This window comes from Mytilinidion resinicola, assembly GCF_010093595.1.
Source record: "Mytilinidion resinicola strain CBS 304.34 unplaced genomic scaffold BDZ99scaffold_1, whole genome shotgun sequence".
Classification (NCBI taxonomy): Eukaryota; Fungi; Ascomycota; class Dothideomycetes; order Mytilinidiales; family Mytilinidiaceae; genus Mytilinidion; species Mytilinidion resinicola.
This window is the reverse complement of record NW_022985437.1, coordinates 207,723-222,623: the sequence shown is the minus strand read 5'-3', so window position 1 is coordinate 222,623 and position 14,901 is coordinate 207,723. Positions and strand designations below refer to the sequence as shown.

Here is a 14,901-nt window from a genome sequence, read left to right as displayed (position 1 = left end):
AAGCTGTAATGATGATGGTGAGGAAGCTCGCTATTGAGCGGAAGGAGGAAAGATAGTTAACTATACACAAGGTGCTGAGTAAGCCCGCTAGAGAGGAAGGGGCCGACAGCAGCTAGGGTATTGGCTTTATACAAAGGGACAAAACGCGAACAAGCCAGGTTGTGCTAGCGGAGTTCGAAGGTCAGACAATAGCGATAGCGAGCGAGCACCGGAACCACGACGGCAACGGAGGTGTTGCGAATCCGTGACAGCGAGGCCGGCGGGATTTGCAGCAAGCGCGCTGGTTGTGTCATGCCTCGCGGCTGGCATCGGGCTTTCGTGAGTGGCCTCGCAAGTCGCCGACGTTGAATCTCAGCCTCGCCGGCGACTTGTTTCTCCGTACCCCGCCATCTTCGTCACTTCCGCCTCAAAAAAAGCCAGGCCGATCACCAAGAAGCCACTTTCAACTTCGCAATCCTGATCCACGAGAGACCGCTACACACACAGCACGCCGCTGAGATCAGTGTCGCTCATCCTTCATCATGTCGACCACCGTGGATAAGGTACGATGCCTCGAGCAATATCTGCACTTCATCACTAACATGCCATCTCATAGATCAAAGACATTGAGGCCGAAGTGAGCCCCTCCCAATACCCACTAGAATCGCCCGTTTGACCTTGATTTAGATGGCCAAGACGCAAAAGAACAAGGCGACGTCCTTCCATCTTGGTTCGCCACATCCCGGGAGCCTCCGTCGATCACGATCTAAATTGAGGGAACAGGAATGCTGAAGGCAAAGCTTGCGAAGCTCAAACGCGAGCTGCTGACCCCGACGTCTAGTGGAGGAGGAGCGGGTGGTATGTTGCGGCTCCTAGCTCGGACAAGAGCAGTGTCTCACCGATTATACAGTTGGCTTCGATGTTGCGAGAACCGGCGTTGCCAGCGTGTAAGTTTACCTAGCATGGGCTCTGCTGTTTCGAATAATGCTGACCTAGAATTAGTGGCTTCATCGGATTTCCCTCCGTGGGAAAGAGCACGTTGATGAGTAGATTGACCGGCCAACATTCGGAAGGTAAGTTGCCTGACGCTCGCAAACCGTTCAACCAAACATGTTAACAGATTGTAGCTGCTGCGTACGAGTTCACAACTGTACCGCATCCATCATGACCCCCATGTATTTCCATCGCTGACAGTGTATAGCTCACGACCGTGCCAGGCCAGGTCCTGTACAATGGCGCCAAGATCCAGATGCTCGATCTTCCCGGTATCATCCAAGGTGCAAAGGACGGCAAAGGTCGCGGTCGACAGGTTATTGCAGTTGCAAAGACGTGCAATCTGATCTTCATCGTGCTGGACGTCAACAAACCGCTTACTGACAAGCGCATCATCGAGGCCGAACTGGAAGGCTTTGGGATCAGAATCAACAAGTCACCTCCAAACATCCACTTCAAAAAGAAGGACAAAGGCGGCATCAACATCACCAGTACCGTCCAGCTGACGCATATCGACCACGACGTGGGTGCCATTCGTCTTGTCTCCCTCCTATGGATCCATACCCAATCTAACATGCCTTCCAGGAAATCAAAGCGGTCATGTCTGAGTATCGAATTGGGTCGGCCGACATAGCGATCCGTTGTGATGCGACGGTCGATGATTTGATCGATGTTCTCGAGGCCAAAAGCAGAAGCTACATTCCAGTGATCTATGCGCTGAACAAGATCGATGCAATCTCTATCGAGGAGCTCGATCTGCTATACCGCATCCCGAACGCCTGCCCGATCAGCGCAGAGCACGGGTGGAACGTGGATGAATTGATGGAGCAGATGTGGGAGAAGCTGAACTTGCGCCGGATCTATACGAAGCCAAAGGGGAAGATGCCCGACTATTCTGCTCCAGTGGTGCTGCGGTCCACGGGCTGCACCGTAGAGGATTTCGTTAGTTTCCCTCGGTCCGGGAGGAAGCAACAGTTTCGACTGACATCTGCAGTGTAATTCGATCCACAAGACGATCCTCGACACGTTCAAGCACGCAATAGTGTACGGCAAGTCGGTCAAGCACCAGCCGCAGCGGGTGGGACTGGCCCATGAGCTTGCGGATGAGGACATCAGTAAGTCAAACACCAACGCAGGCTATCTCGGTCTATCTCTTAGCTAACGGGACGCGCAACCAGTAACGATCGTCAAACGCTGAAGAGCGCGACTCGCGGCGCCCATCGCGGGCTGCCAGAAGAGCGCTTTGCTAGCGGCGCGATGGACTGACTTGAAGAAGGCTATCGAGTGTCTCATTCTCGTATCAGTACCTGCCTGCGTCACGAGGGAGCTCGAGTCTCGAGGACCCCTGGCACTGGCAAGCAAAGGTGGAGGAGTGGTCGGCGGCGGCACCAATGGCATCGCATTCGCACCAGCACGCTCTTTTCGGCCGGCGCAGCGTGCACGCGGATCGGCTCTGGGCCAGCTCGTTGGCTGATCCGTCGGTCCCGCACGATACGGGCAACGGCCTCGCTCGATCAGCCAGCAAACGGGCAGCGGCGGCCGCAATAGGAAATGCATTGAAGCGTGTCCGGAGGCTGGTTGCCCACACGGGCGGGTGTCTCGAAAGTGGAGGCGAGAGTGGGACCGTCTCAGGCATTATTGTTTTTCGAGTGCTATTTCGGAAATGCAGAAAATGCGTCGATCGCCTTCACGCCCTTTTCCCCGGTTCGCACGACTGATTGGCTGGCGGGGGCAGTTTTCGTCGGAGAGTTAGCATGACAGGCCTGGCGCAGCGCCTCGTTGGTGTGGCCGAGCGCTAAATGGGGGCTCGCCAGGTGCTCCCCGTCGTCTCCGCCCGAGGGCGCGCGTGTGAGTGGCCGCCCAAGTCCCCGTCTGGTGCTCAAACCTAAAATGTCTCGGTGGCTTCGACGGCCAAGACGCAGCGAGGTCGGCATGCGTTTCAGCCCGCAGACGCCGCTTCGAACGATGCTCGAGCAGCCCCGGCCGCCCCAGCACTCGCACTCCAGCACGCGTGCAAGTGTGCAAGCGTGCCTGCGTGCCTGCGTGCCTGCGTGCCTCCACGCCTGGCCATGCCCGTGGCGGCGTCGCGGTGCCTGGCCAGCGAGGCGCCATTGGCGACGACGCACCCAGCCCGGCGCGCGCACTATCGAGGCCCAGGGGACGCCGTGACCAGTCGCCGGCAGGCCAGGGACGGCGGCCGCGCTGGGGCCGTGGTGCACGTTGCGGGATGCTTGGGGGATGCCGTGCTGGTGAGCAGCGGCAGCTGTGGCCGCGCAGACAGGCCCCGAGTGCCCCCAGTGCCCCCATCCGCCTGGGCTCCCGATTTGTCGCTGCGGGCGCTGGCTCCACCATGGCGGCCGCCGGTCTATGGCCCGTCTGCCCAGCGTCGCTTCGGCGCGAGGCCCATCTCGCGGCCGGTTTCCTGGCGGTCCAGGGCGGTGCGAGCTGCCACCCTCGGCGCCGTGCACACCCTCCCCAGACGGAGCCGTTGCTCCATGCGAGCATGCGCCCTGTCGCGGCCACGGCTCGCTCGCGGCGTCGTGGACGGGGCTGTTGCGCGCTCGAAACGGTGCTCTCGCTGCGCATCTCCCTGACGGTCCCTCCCGCTTCGCCCGTCCCGCCAGAGCTACCTCGCCGCCCGCTACGCTCCGCCGTCCTGCATCGTCTGCTCCCAGAGTCTCCGCCGTCGCACCTGCTGCTGCCCTGCCAGTGCTGCCCGTGCTGCCCGTGCTGCTAAAGGACTGCGTTGCCCCCAGCCGGCCCGAGCCTCGTTTCGTTTCCCGCCGTGTCGCCCACCCATCCACCTGCCCCCTCCGCGTGGTACTTGTGCGTTTCGCTTCGTCAGGAACAGCACCTTCTCATGCATGCATGCACGCTGCCGACAACGAGCTCCCTCTAGCCCAGGAACACGACCGTTGGGCGCAAATGCCCGCCTTGCCACCCCCATTGCCAGACATCTAGACACGGACTCCCAGATAGCACGGTCGACCGCGCGCAATCTTGCATTGAGCCTGCTGCCGACATGAGCCAGATGGGAATGGAGCACGAGCAACACCATCAGGAGCCGGGCTACCACGACCCCAATACGCAGTGGGTCGACTCCAATGCCTTCACCCACTCGCAGCACCAGTCGCCCGTCCAGGAGTACAATGGCTTCGCCTTCACCCCGCTGCCCATGGAGCCCATGTATTCGGCCCACCAGATGCATCCGCCCAGGACGACGCACCAGCAGCTGCAGCCCTTGATCATGCCTCAATGGCCGAGCATGTTGACGAGCAACTCGAGCTATGTCGCCCCAGTCTATCCCACCGCGCCCGTCCCCGTCACGCCTGCATCGGCGACGCCTGTCTCGGCGACGTCGACCCGCTCGCACAGTACGTCGACTCCGAGGAAGACTCTGACCGACTCGGACCGGAGGCGAATGTGCCTCTATCATGAAGAGCACCCAACGGTGAAGCAAACGGAGATTGGAGGTAAGTTCCCATCATCTTGTACTGTCATCGGAGCTGACAGAAGGACAGCCATGTTCGGTGTCGAAAGAAGGTACTTGAACTGCTACTCTAACGGTGTTACATTTGTTGATTGCGCTGTATAGTACTGTGTCCAAAGTCCTGCGCCAGAAGGAGAAATATCTCTACCAGGACGACGGCAGCCGCTCGCCCGTGAAGAGATCCAAAGGCAAGTTTCCAGACATTGAAAGGGCCCTGTCCAACTGGGCCCGGAATCACCAGAAACAAGGCTTCCCTTTGAACGATGCTATGATAAGGGAGAAGGCGCGATTCTTTGCGACGACAGTCGGCAACTCGGACAGCCATCTCAAGGCAAACAGTACCAGCTGGCTTGAGAAGTTCAAGCAAAAGAACAATCTCATGGGTGCGAAGTCTCGAAAGAACTCAATCGCGGAAGAATCAGAAGGCCATTCAAACCCACCGTCGAGTTCGCAAACGCCCAGTGGCATCTCTCCAGTATCGCCGAGCGGGGCGCCTTCGCCTCTCACCATGTCAGCATCAAAAAGCCAGGAGAACTTGAAAACAGACAGCCCCGATAGCTTTATTGATTACACGAACAGCCACCGACCATTCCATTCCCAGAGCACTACGTCTCTGTCGAGTGTTTTCACTGACACTGCTCCGTCATCCTTCTCGGCTGGACCTACCAGCCCAACTTCACCGTTCTTCACTCCGGACTCGGCATGTGGACCAAGCCCTTTTATGCCTTCGCAACAGGCGAGAGGCCAGCCAGGAAGCGGTAATTTCCAGCGACCTCGAAGCCAGACCTTCCCGATGCTCATCGGTGTGGAGCAGTATATGTCACCGCCACCGTCGTCGGAACCAATGACTCCCAAATTTCTCAACAGCACTGCACTGGAATCTCCCTTGTCGGAGATGCAATCGCTTAGCGGCATGGATGATACGATGCAGACATCGCAGTCACAGATTGTGACCAGTTCCATGCAGCCTCCACCAGTGCCAGCTGTACCCCCAGTTGGGCAGCAGAGACAGCATTCCTCTCCGATGAGCACGGAGAATAATTCACCGGTTTCACCTTCCCAAGAAGACGCTCGTCGGGCTCTTGAGCTTGTCATGAATTTCTTCCAGCACCAGCCAACCGGCTTTGTAGAGCCTCAGGATTACATGACCATTGGCAAGCTGATGGAGAAGCTAAAGTTACAGCGGCAGGGAGAGCATTTGCCGGGGGGACTGCATCGCATTCCTGAGCAAGAGTATGCTGTGAGGAAGGTGGAGTAGCTGAGAATGCTACAAAGCCCTGAAGATCACTAGGGATCCTACTTGGACTGGTCGTCTCGCGTTCTAGGTTTTCGGTCATGGGTTCGGGTTGGGTTTTCTTGTTAATTCAGGAGAAACGGGGTTGGGAAGAGCTTGGATTCATGAAGCGCGGGTACACATCTCATCTACATCTACATCTACAACCGGCTGGACATTGGGAAATCTGGAGCTGGCATCATTCCATCATAACCATTGACGGCGCACACCACGGTCATCGGTTAGCGGCAGCATCAGCATCATTCACATCATCCTCGCAACACTTTGGGCGGCATTTTTTGGGACGTTATGGCCATGGTTTATGGGACTTTCTTGTCTGATTTTTTCTGTTTTACTATTTCCAGGCCTTTTCTTTCGTCGACCTTTCAATCAGCTAGGAGTAGCACTCTTTGTGCCCCTATACGCTCCCATTTTCACTTATAAAAAAGACGAATAACCGCTCACGCGGGCCTTCTATTATTACTAACCATCTTCTATCTCCTCTTCTTAGCGCCTCTTTTCGGGCGTGTTCATTTCTCATACGTTATCCAAGCGTTTGTCTACTACCCTTGTGTTTTTCTCTATTCTTCAGTTTAGCCCGGAAATGACTACTGGTCGCGCAAACTCCTCGTCCCCCTTTTCTAAGGGGGCCTTCGGTTCGCAGGCGGCTCACGAGATTCTCCTCCCTACTTGCTATTGTTTTTCTGTTCTTCTCCTTATTGAACTTGCTCTTAAGGGCCTGGGATGGGGGGGAGCAATAGGAGGGGGTGTTGCTGGGTGGGCTGGGACTGGGGTGCTGGGTCAGGTTGGACTGGGTTCGGCAAGTCTGTGTCACAGGTGTGTTCGGTTCGGGCACCTTTTGACAAGAGAGTGCGTGCGTGTATGGTGTGTACCTCGTACGTAGTCTTTTAACCGCCCTTGAACAACCACGTTTCTAGCTGTCGGCTACGCGCAGCCTCGCTTTTTCATCATCTGAACAATCTCCTGTACCTCTCTGTACCTGATCGCCGTGCCTGGGTGGGGAAATGGGGGGACGATAACCCTTGTGTCTGTCTGTCTGTGTGTGAGTGAGAGGCCGGTTTCAGGGCAAACACAGGGCTGAAAGGAGAAAAAAAGTATCTAGGCGACCGACACCACTCCTGCATTTGCACAGATGTCATGGGGGGAAGAAATCGGGACAGGGGGCTCCGGCGACTATCCCGATGGCTTGATTTGATGGGATACTTGATACATACAGACACACCACTGTACAGGTACCCATGCGACAACGCGGATCTACAATGCGGCTGGGAGGGCTAGCACGGGGGGGGGAAATCTGGCTGGCTGGCTGGCTGGCCGGCCTTTTTTTGGGCATCCATCCACGGAAGATTTCCCCGACGGGGGCTTGCACGATTCAACGCCAACTCCCCAGGAGATATTTGCCACCCATCAATCGTATCAGGCAGGGGGGTCCGGTAGCCCAGAGTTGTGTCTTAAGAAAACTCAAATAATACAAAAAATCAGATTAAACCCTACCGAGAACCCGCTAAGCTAGCCAAACATAAGAAAAAGAAACCGCCACCGTCATGTTTTCTCTGTAACTACGTAGGGTTTTTGGGTTAAACGGAGAAATCACTAGCTCCATCGCCCCCCAATCCATCCCCAGGCCCACAGATCTACGAACAAGAAGGCTGCGATAGCCGCCCGGGGACAGATCATGTCCCCTATTTGCTCTCAAAATCTCACACAACAGCTTTTTTCGCTTCCGCGTCTTGCCCTACAAGGCAAATCGGCCAGTCAGAGCAAACGGCCCCTTACTGGTTCCGAGTCCCACCCTCCGAGAGAAGAAAGGGGGGGAGATCCTCCGCACTTTCCCACAGCATGCACGCAGAGCTGCACCGCCGACCTACAAAACGGCTTCTGACGTTGGCTTGGCAGGGAGCTTGAGGTCGATCACGGATTAGCCTTTTCGCGAGGCTGGCTGGGGTTCGGCAAACAATGCCGCGTAGAATAAAAAAATGAGGCGTCCAATTTGCCCGCAATTATGTAACCGATTTTTTTTCTTAGAATTGTCTCTCAAGCCACTCTGTAATCAATAGGGACTACGTACTACTACCCCAGCCGCTCCTCCATTAGCTCCACAACGCCCTTCTCCGCCAGCTCGGGCACCAGCCTCACGACAACGAGCTCCAGGATAGCAAAAACCAGATGCTTGTTGAGGTAAGCGTCGCCGAGCGGGTCGAGCAGCGCCGCCTCGACCTGGCGCCGCATCTGGTCGGGCTGCCGCGTCGCGTACAAGGTGGCCGCGACGGGGCCCGGCAGCAGCGCCAGCAACGTGGCGGCGCACCGGCGCTTGATTGCCTGGGCCTCGGCGGGGGTGGGAGGCTGCCGTGGGGGCGCGAGGCCGTTGTTGGGGAAGAGGGTTGCGCGGACGGTGCGCAGGAGCGGGGGTATGTTGGAAGGGTTGAGGACGCGAGTGTGGAAGGTGTGCAAGAGCAGCCTGCGGGAGAAGAGGAAGCGTTAGCGGGGGATTGTGAGTTCTGGGCCCAAGCAAACGTCAGTCATACGATGGGGCAGCGAAAAGGGTTGCGTTAGAGTTTCGGAGCTTGACAGGGGAAGCCAAGGGCTGCGCGCTGCGAAGGGAAACCGTCGTCCGTCGGGTGACATAGGGCGGAAATCTGGGGTTGGATGGCTGGCCGATAGCGACGGTGGGACTGTTCATGGGGTTGGTAATTGCAGTGAGTGAGGGCTGCGGTATCAGCGGATCTGCCGGGTGCATGTGAGGCCATCGACGCCGCAACTGCAATCACCACGGTGGAACGGCGACGCAATGCTAGCCCAGGAGCAGATGCTAGGCCAGCAGCGTCCAGCGGCGCAGTTGTCGAGAGCCAGTGAAGGCGTGCAAGAGGGCCGCAATTCCACGACGGCGCGGGGTCGCAATGCACGGCGGGCAGACGCGCAGGGCCCGTGTCGCAGGGCGCGCGGGGATGTGCGCCAGCGATATCGCAGCTCCGCAAGTGCCCAGGTTCCAGGGGCCGTCCGAGGGTCGCGTGGTGGTGGTGAGAGTGAGGCTTGCGTGCGGCGACCAGGTCAGCGCAGGCGGGCGACGGGACTGGCCGCACTCAACCAGATCAGCCGGCGCGTAGGCGTTGCGATAAGACGGCGTCCCGCTCCCTCGCGTCCGGCGGGGAGCGCAGAGGGCGCCCATGCTGGCGCCGGGTCGGGCAGCGGCTTGCAACCCGTCGTTGTCGAGGTGCAGGCGGTGCAGCCAGAGTCGGCTGGCATGCGACGCACAGCCTGCCACGGGCCGCTCTGGCGGGAGGGATGGCACGGCCGGCGCATGCACGACGCCCGATGGCGATGGCCATTGGGCAGCAGCCAGGTCAAGTGACCGAGCAGCGATGCGGTCTGACAAAAGGAAGCGGGCACTAAATGCACCTCGGAGCCAGGGCCAGGCGCCCCTCCGGACGCTGCCCAACGAGCAGAGAGCGCGCAAGAGAGCGAGACGTGAAAATGCAACTCACCTGTCCAATACACCGTCTGTATCACCCACCCTGCCCGGCCCGCGCACCACCAGCCAGTGCAGCAGCGCGACCGCGCCCGCCAGCCATGGCATGCGACGCTCCAGCGACAGCAATCGCGCGCCGCACGACCACACATTCATGCTGACCATGGCCCGCTTCCCGGCCCCGTGGCCGCCCTCTGCAGCACCGGCTGCTGGTTGCGGCAGCAATCGGCGATGCTCTTCTGCGGAGGCCGGGGCACTGACTCCTGCCACAGATCTCGGCGGGAGCGACGAGCTTGTCGCGAGAGCCACCATGACGGCTCGCAGCGCAGTACACGCCAAAAATGCGTATTGGACCGCCAGCCAGAACGCCCTGGCCACCGACGTCGACGCGCTCCCATGACTGCTCGATGGCGTCGTGCGGCCCTTGACAGGCTCAGCGGCCTCCTCGACGGATGACGAAAGCAGCCCGTACCGCTCCAGACGGCTCATTGTTTGCTCTGGCTTCATCTCTTTTGATGACATGTCGTCCGCGTCGGCGCCCGCTTGTAGGACCTCAGCAATGCTCGTGATACCCTCCCAGAGCAACCAGCCCTCGCACGCTTTCTCGCTGATGCCGTTGCCGACTATCATCTCAGCGAAGATTTCTGCCACTAGCAGCCGCAAGCACCCATTCTCCAGGTCTTCAGTTGGCAGCAGCACAGCCAGTACGCCCTGGACGACCAATTGGCGCCATGCCGCCTCATTCTGCTGCTGCGCAGCGACGCTTGTGGGGTCCGATTCGAGCGGCACAGGCGAGAGCGCAGGATGCGGGTGGAGCGTGTGGTAGATACTACGAGGATGTGAGACTAGCGGATTGTGATGTAGGCTTTGGTGCGAAATGCGGTAGGCTGGAGTACGGGATGGTTAGCTCTCGACCGTGGTGATGCCCAATGCTAGCGATATACCGACCATTCACATGAGCCTCCAGCAGCTCGGGAATCTCATCCAGCAGCAGTGCCTCCAGATCGACCTTGCGTAGGCGTTGCTCCAGTGCTCGCGTACAGTGTGCAATGACCTGGATCACCTCGTTCACGAAGACCTGATCCGGCGTAATCTTGGAGTACCAGGTGTACACAAACTCCTTGATGATTACGGCAATAATCGCGTAGAGCTGCAGATCAACGTCGTTGGAGCTCGTCAGCGGCGGAAGCAGCTCATCGATGGGGAGGGGCGTGTTCCGGCCCTTCTCGCCATTGCCCAAGAGGACGTTATGAGCGCAAAGGGTGCGTCGAATGAAGGCCGCGGTGGCTTTGTCGGAGGTTGTATCAGGCGCATGCTTTGGTGTCTCGGTGGGGCGGGTGGCAGTCGCACGAGGGAGAATTGACAGGTTACCTCCGGGGGCCGCTGGGACGGTGGAGGTCGCTTTCGATGTTGGTGGCTGCGTCTGCGGGAAATTGGTCTCGCGCGATGCTGTCTGCGTCATCGCCGCTTCATGGTTCCCTCGATACCACGGTGCGATATGCGATGTGCGATGTTGCTACTGCGAGGGCCGTGCTGCAAGGAGCAGCTCTTTCGGTACGTCTGGGATATTGTGAAGAAGTGGCGTTGTGATGATGGCAGGAAGCTCAACACCAACTGCCAACGCAGGATGCAGATCGGGGATGGAACAACGTACACTCCGGGCAGAAAGCTTAGCGTCTCATCGTTCCGCGGTTCACATTAGCGCGAATTTTGACCTTCTTTCAACCTCACTGCACACAATTATTCTCCGTGTACATTGCAAACATGGCGCCCCCATCTCTGGACGACGTAGACGGTATACACTGAATACTACAGTCATCGAATAATTAACTCTAATAAATACATATAGCCCAGCTCAAAGCCATCGTCCAAAACCTCTACAGCCTCACCGTCACAGCCTACCAGCATGAAGGCGCGCCCTCCGTGAACGCCATGAAAGAAGAAATGTATATCGTCTTTCCGCCCCGGATCCTCTCTATCGAAGGCGCTAACCACCCCCATCAGTATGAGTCTCTTGAGGAACCTCAACGACCTCAAAAGCACCGCTCCCCGTATCAATGTGGAGATCCCACCCGAAGTCATCAGCTATGTTGAGCATGCCCGCAACCCAGATATCTACACCCGCGAGATGATGGAACTGCTCCAGCGGTCGAACCAGCTGCTAAAGGGCAAGAGCGAGGCGTTTGCGCAGTTGAGGGATATCCTCGCCAAGGAGATTATGACTGGCATACCAGAGCTGAGGGGTGATGTGAAGAAAGTGGTTGAGTCTACTGGGGGGACGGTAGCGGATTGAGAGGATGAGGGGCGGAATGGTAGCCCCAAGAGGGCAAATATATTCATCAAGTTGACCAGTGCTTGCGACGGCGGCTGGATTGGCCGATGGGAGAGGGCTAGGACGGCAAATCTCAAGGAGACAGGAGGTGCCCTCGGCATAGCTACCAGCTGCCAGCATGCATTCGGATCTCTAATCTCTTCCTAGAGCGAGACGATATAATTCCTTGACCTTACAGTAAGATGTTGTCGGTATGTAGAGCAAACTACCGGAAAACCGAGAGAAAGAGCGGCAGGCAGCCAGGGACATTGTCTGCTTCTAAAAGTCGAGTACGCAGGTGCCTTGTATCGAAATCCGGGATCTTAGGCTTATATTATGTCAGAACTCGAAATGAAGGTACGTACGTAGGGTTTCTCCTCACGCTACAATGTCTATCTCACGTTATATACGAGTCTATATTCCGCATCCTATCCTCATCTTCGAGTCTGCTGTTACTGAAGGGTTTTCCAGCCTCACATAGGCATATGCCTCACTTATTATCACCGCGCGACAACCGACGTGCCCATTATTCCGACATCTAATCCCTTGAAACGAAAAGATGCCCCACAGTACTAGTGCTTCGGTAGTCATCACATACACTAAACTGTGTATACGCACCAACGATTTGTAGATATCTCGCCACTTCTCGCATTCACTTCGTATGCATTCTCAAACCCACCCTCCTGTCCCAAAACCTTCGAGGCCGTCACATTATCCCCAATCCTCATTCCGAGAAGATGAGGTCACTACGTCACTTCTAGACCAATATCATTCACCGTAGCAGAACAAATCTCTAAATTTCGACTGGGCAATTTAGCCTTAAAGACATGCACAATCATTCATCGAGATGAGGGTCAATTCTGAGGTCAGTGTCATTGAGTTCTATCCAAACCTATCCAAGGCGTACCGCCATGGAGAGTGTCAGGCCTCGAGGGTATCTATAACCGGTTGAAAGACGCCTCGAACTTCAGTATGATGTAGAATGATTGGACTAGGGCCCGGTTCAATCGGTACCGGAAGATGGAGTATTCTCTTCGCTGTGGCTGGTCGTGAGCTGGGGAGTCTTAGACTTACAGGTCTCCCGGTCTCCAGTGTCCCTCGCAATGGTAGCTTGGTCGTTGACGATAGCTCCGAGGGTCTTCCTCTTGCTCTAAATCGTGCTCGGGGAGGTGCCACTGGACGATGCGGTGGTAACATCTTCTTTGACGTCGCTGACCTCATGGTCCTTTAGAAGACTCTGAGCGAGTTCTTCAGTGACCAAGTGGTAAAACCCCTGTTTGCCCCCTTCGAAAAGCCACATTGCTTTTGCCAGTGCATGTCTCTTGGTGTCTTGGAGCGCTGCAGACAGAAGATGCATATGGTTCTCCAAGGTCAGTCCTCGCTTTTCTTCCGCTCGGATGACAGCAGCAAGATATTGTTTCTCATGCTTTGCGCAGAGCTTGCTCCGTTCATCGAGAGGGTTGCCTTGCTCATCCCAGACCCACGGTGCATCCATCGCCCGAGGAATGCCCCCAACGAACAGTGGATAATCTCCGAAAACTTCCCAGGGCGCAGCATAGGCCATTTCCCAGTCAACGACGCCCAGCACACGGAAGTTGTCGTCCATGATAATGTTGTTGTTACCGCAATCGTTGTGCCAGATTGGGAACGAACCTTTGTCGCAGACCGATATCTTGCCAGCTAGTTCTATGATGGCTGCTCGGAATGCTTCAATTGACGCGGGCATCTGTGCCACCAACCCGCCCATGGCCAACAGATGAGGAATATGGTTGCCATTGCCGAACGGCGTGTTCTTCGACCAGGCTTGGAAGAACTCGATTGCCATATCAAAAGGGCCGCCAATGCCAGGGATTGTGGTAGCTGGCGTAGGAAGGGAGAATCAGTGAGGGAGACATGAGTTGTATTGAGGTTCTAGCGAGTGGCTATATAGTTGGAAGACGGTAGGAGTGGAACATGGTGAAACAAGGAGAAGTGACAGGAGCGTAGCAGCAGCGTAGCAGTAGCGTTCTAGTACAGTATCAAATACACTAGTTCTTACGCACTAGGGGGTGCATCCAGCTGCCAGATTGGTCCTTGGATGTAGGTACCATCCTCGTTCTTGCCGACCACACAGCCGATCTTGGGCAGCAAGACAGTTGATAGCTCGACCTACAGTTCGAGTAATATTAGCCTTTGTGTCTACTCTTTAATGGAATAGATATACTTACGTGAACGTCGGCAATGCTGTCGAAGAAAGCGTCTTTCGCTCGTCTGGGAATCCCGCAAACGCCTCGTCATCGAACATGTCTGTTCCTACGTTGCCTTCCACGCACTCCATGAGAATGAAAGGGGCATGAACTCCAACCGTATCAGCGGTTTCGTGAGCATAGGTCATGGGCACGGGAACGTTGGAAGATTCGCGAATGAAGTTGAGAAAGGCGACCTCCTCGTCATAGACTTCCTTGCCGTCGGTCCACTTCATCGAGATGCTACCATTGCTCCTGACATAGGCATACGAACTCGAGCAGCCCAGCGTTTGCCGTAGTTGAACTCGATGACGCGAACCATGTTGTTAGCGCCCATACCGATGTCCGGCAGCAGTTTGCATTCGGTGCCATCGCGGAGTTTGGATGCGTACTCGAGCAAGGCGTCCCAATTCGTGCCTTCAAGGGCCGCTTCAGCGCGAGAGCGCAGAGTCATTCCCTCGGGAAGGCTGGAGAAGACGTTCCAGCGGAAGCCGGCAGCTGAAGTTTTTGTTCCTAGTGAATTTCAGCTTATTTCCATGGAAGTCACTAAAATCAAACTCACCAGTCATGATGAAGAAGCAAGGTGGTGTTGGAGGTGGGTGGTGTTGGAGAAGGGGGAGGTGGAAGAAGGCGCACGACGTGTTTTATATTCAAAAAACAGCATCAGGACCCCAATAATGTCACCAGTATTCATATTATTTCTTTCACCGTTGATATATCGACAAGAAGTATTATTCGTATTTATAAACCTTGGTGGAGGGCAGGTGATTTTCACCATAGGCATGCTTGTCACGTTACTCCAACTGCTTGATAATGTTGTGGGGAGGCGGAAATAGACATAGGCACAAGCTTATTCGCATTAATAACTCAGCACATATCCGTACACACTTGTCTGCCGCTCATCGAAGTTCCTCGATGCATTTTTAAACTTTGAAATCCAGTAAGCTTGCCGAAACACCTCAAACAGTGACTAACGGAAGTAGACACTTGGCTGTACTGTCTAGACCTCCAGATTTTGATAAACATGTTGGAGTACCATACGCAGTGGTACAGCAGTGTACACGTATCAATGACGAGACCCTGTAGTGAAATGGAAAACGATTCAAATACAGAAGAGTTCATAGTCGATGACACGACCAGACA

The 14,901-nt window shown here is 56.1% G+C and overlaps 5 protein-coding genes across 5 annotated transcripts; 3 read left to right on the top strand and 2 right to left on the bottom strand.

Moving 5' to 3' along the window:
• The first annotated feature begins 419 nt into the window (after nucleotides 1-419).
• BDZ99DRAFT_456611 (GTP binding protein-like protein) lies at nucleotides 420-2,667 on the top strand. The gene is made up of 11 exons (XM_033718493.1): nucleotides 420-542; nucleotides 596-616; nucleotides 667-709; nucleotides 763-837; nucleotides 890-926; nucleotides 982-1,052; nucleotides 1,107-1,129; nucleotides 1,181-1,495; nucleotides 1,558-1,914; nucleotides 1,967-2,087; nucleotides 2,151-2,667. The coding sequence occupies exons 1-11, from the start codon at nucleotides 522-524 to the stop codon at nucleotides 2,168-2,170; spliced, it is 1,104 nt and encodes a 367-aa protein (XP_033583762.1). The 5' UTR covers nucleotides 420-521; the 3' UTR covers nucleotides 2,171-2,667.
• A 1,185-nt stretch (nucleotides 2,668-3,852) lies between these two features.
• Nucleotides 3,853-6,100, top strand: BDZ99DRAFT_1596 (CenpB-DNA-bind-domain-containing protein). Its single transcript, XM_033712857.1, has 3 exons — nucleotides 3,853-4,445; nucleotides 4,494-4,515; nucleotides 4,568-6,100. Exons 1-3 carry the CDS (start codon nucleotides 3,995-3,997, stop codon nucleotides 5,718-5,720), a joined length of 1,626 nt encoding a protein of 541 aa, XP_033583761.1. The 5' UTR covers nucleotides 3,853-3,994; the 3' UTR covers nucleotides 5,721-6,100.
• Nucleotides 6,101-7,732: 1,632 nt separating this feature from the next.
• Nucleotides 7,733-10,860, bottom strand: BDZ99DRAFT_1569 (uncharacterized protein). Its single transcript, XM_033712840.1, has 3 exons — nucleotides 10,171-10,860; nucleotides 9,239-10,109; nucleotides 7,733-8,214 (listed from the first exon to the last, which is right to left on the bottom strand). The coding sequence occupies exons 1-3, from the start codon at nucleotides 10,682-10,684 to the stop codon at nucleotides 7,827-7,829; spliced, it is 1,773 nt and encodes a 590-aa protein (XP_033583760.1). The 5' UTR covers nucleotides 10,685-10,860; the 3' UTR covers nucleotides 7,733-7,826.
• On the top strand, nucleotides 10,836-11,777 carry BDZ99DRAFT_1623 (mediator of RNA polymerase II transcription subunit 10). The gene is made up of 3 exons (XM_033712875.1): nucleotides 10,836-11,017; nucleotides 11,072-11,168; nucleotides 11,227-11,777. The coding sequence occupies exons 1-3, from the start codon at nucleotides 10,987-10,989 to the stop codon at nucleotides 11,513-11,515; spliced, it is 417 nt and encodes a 138-aa protein (XP_033583759.1). The 5' UTR covers nucleotides 10,836-10,986; the 3' UTR covers nucleotides 11,516-11,777.
• Nucleotides 11,778-12,683: 906 nt separating this feature from the next.
• BDZ99DRAFT_504780 (uncharacterized protein) lies at nucleotides 12,684-14,327 on the bottom strand (the record flags this gene model as incomplete). Its single annotated transcript, XM_033724065.1, has 6 exons — nucleotides 12,684-13,393; nucleotides 13,576-13,681; nucleotides 13,741-13,783; nucleotides 13,816-13,969; nucleotides 14,029-14,256; nucleotides 14,321-14,327. The coding sequence occupies 6 exons, from the start codon at nucleotides 14,325-14,327 to the stop codon at nucleotides 12,684-12,686; spliced, it is 1,248 nt and encodes a 415-aa protein (XP_033583758.1).
• Nucleotides 14,328-14,901: the final 574 nt, after the last annotated feature.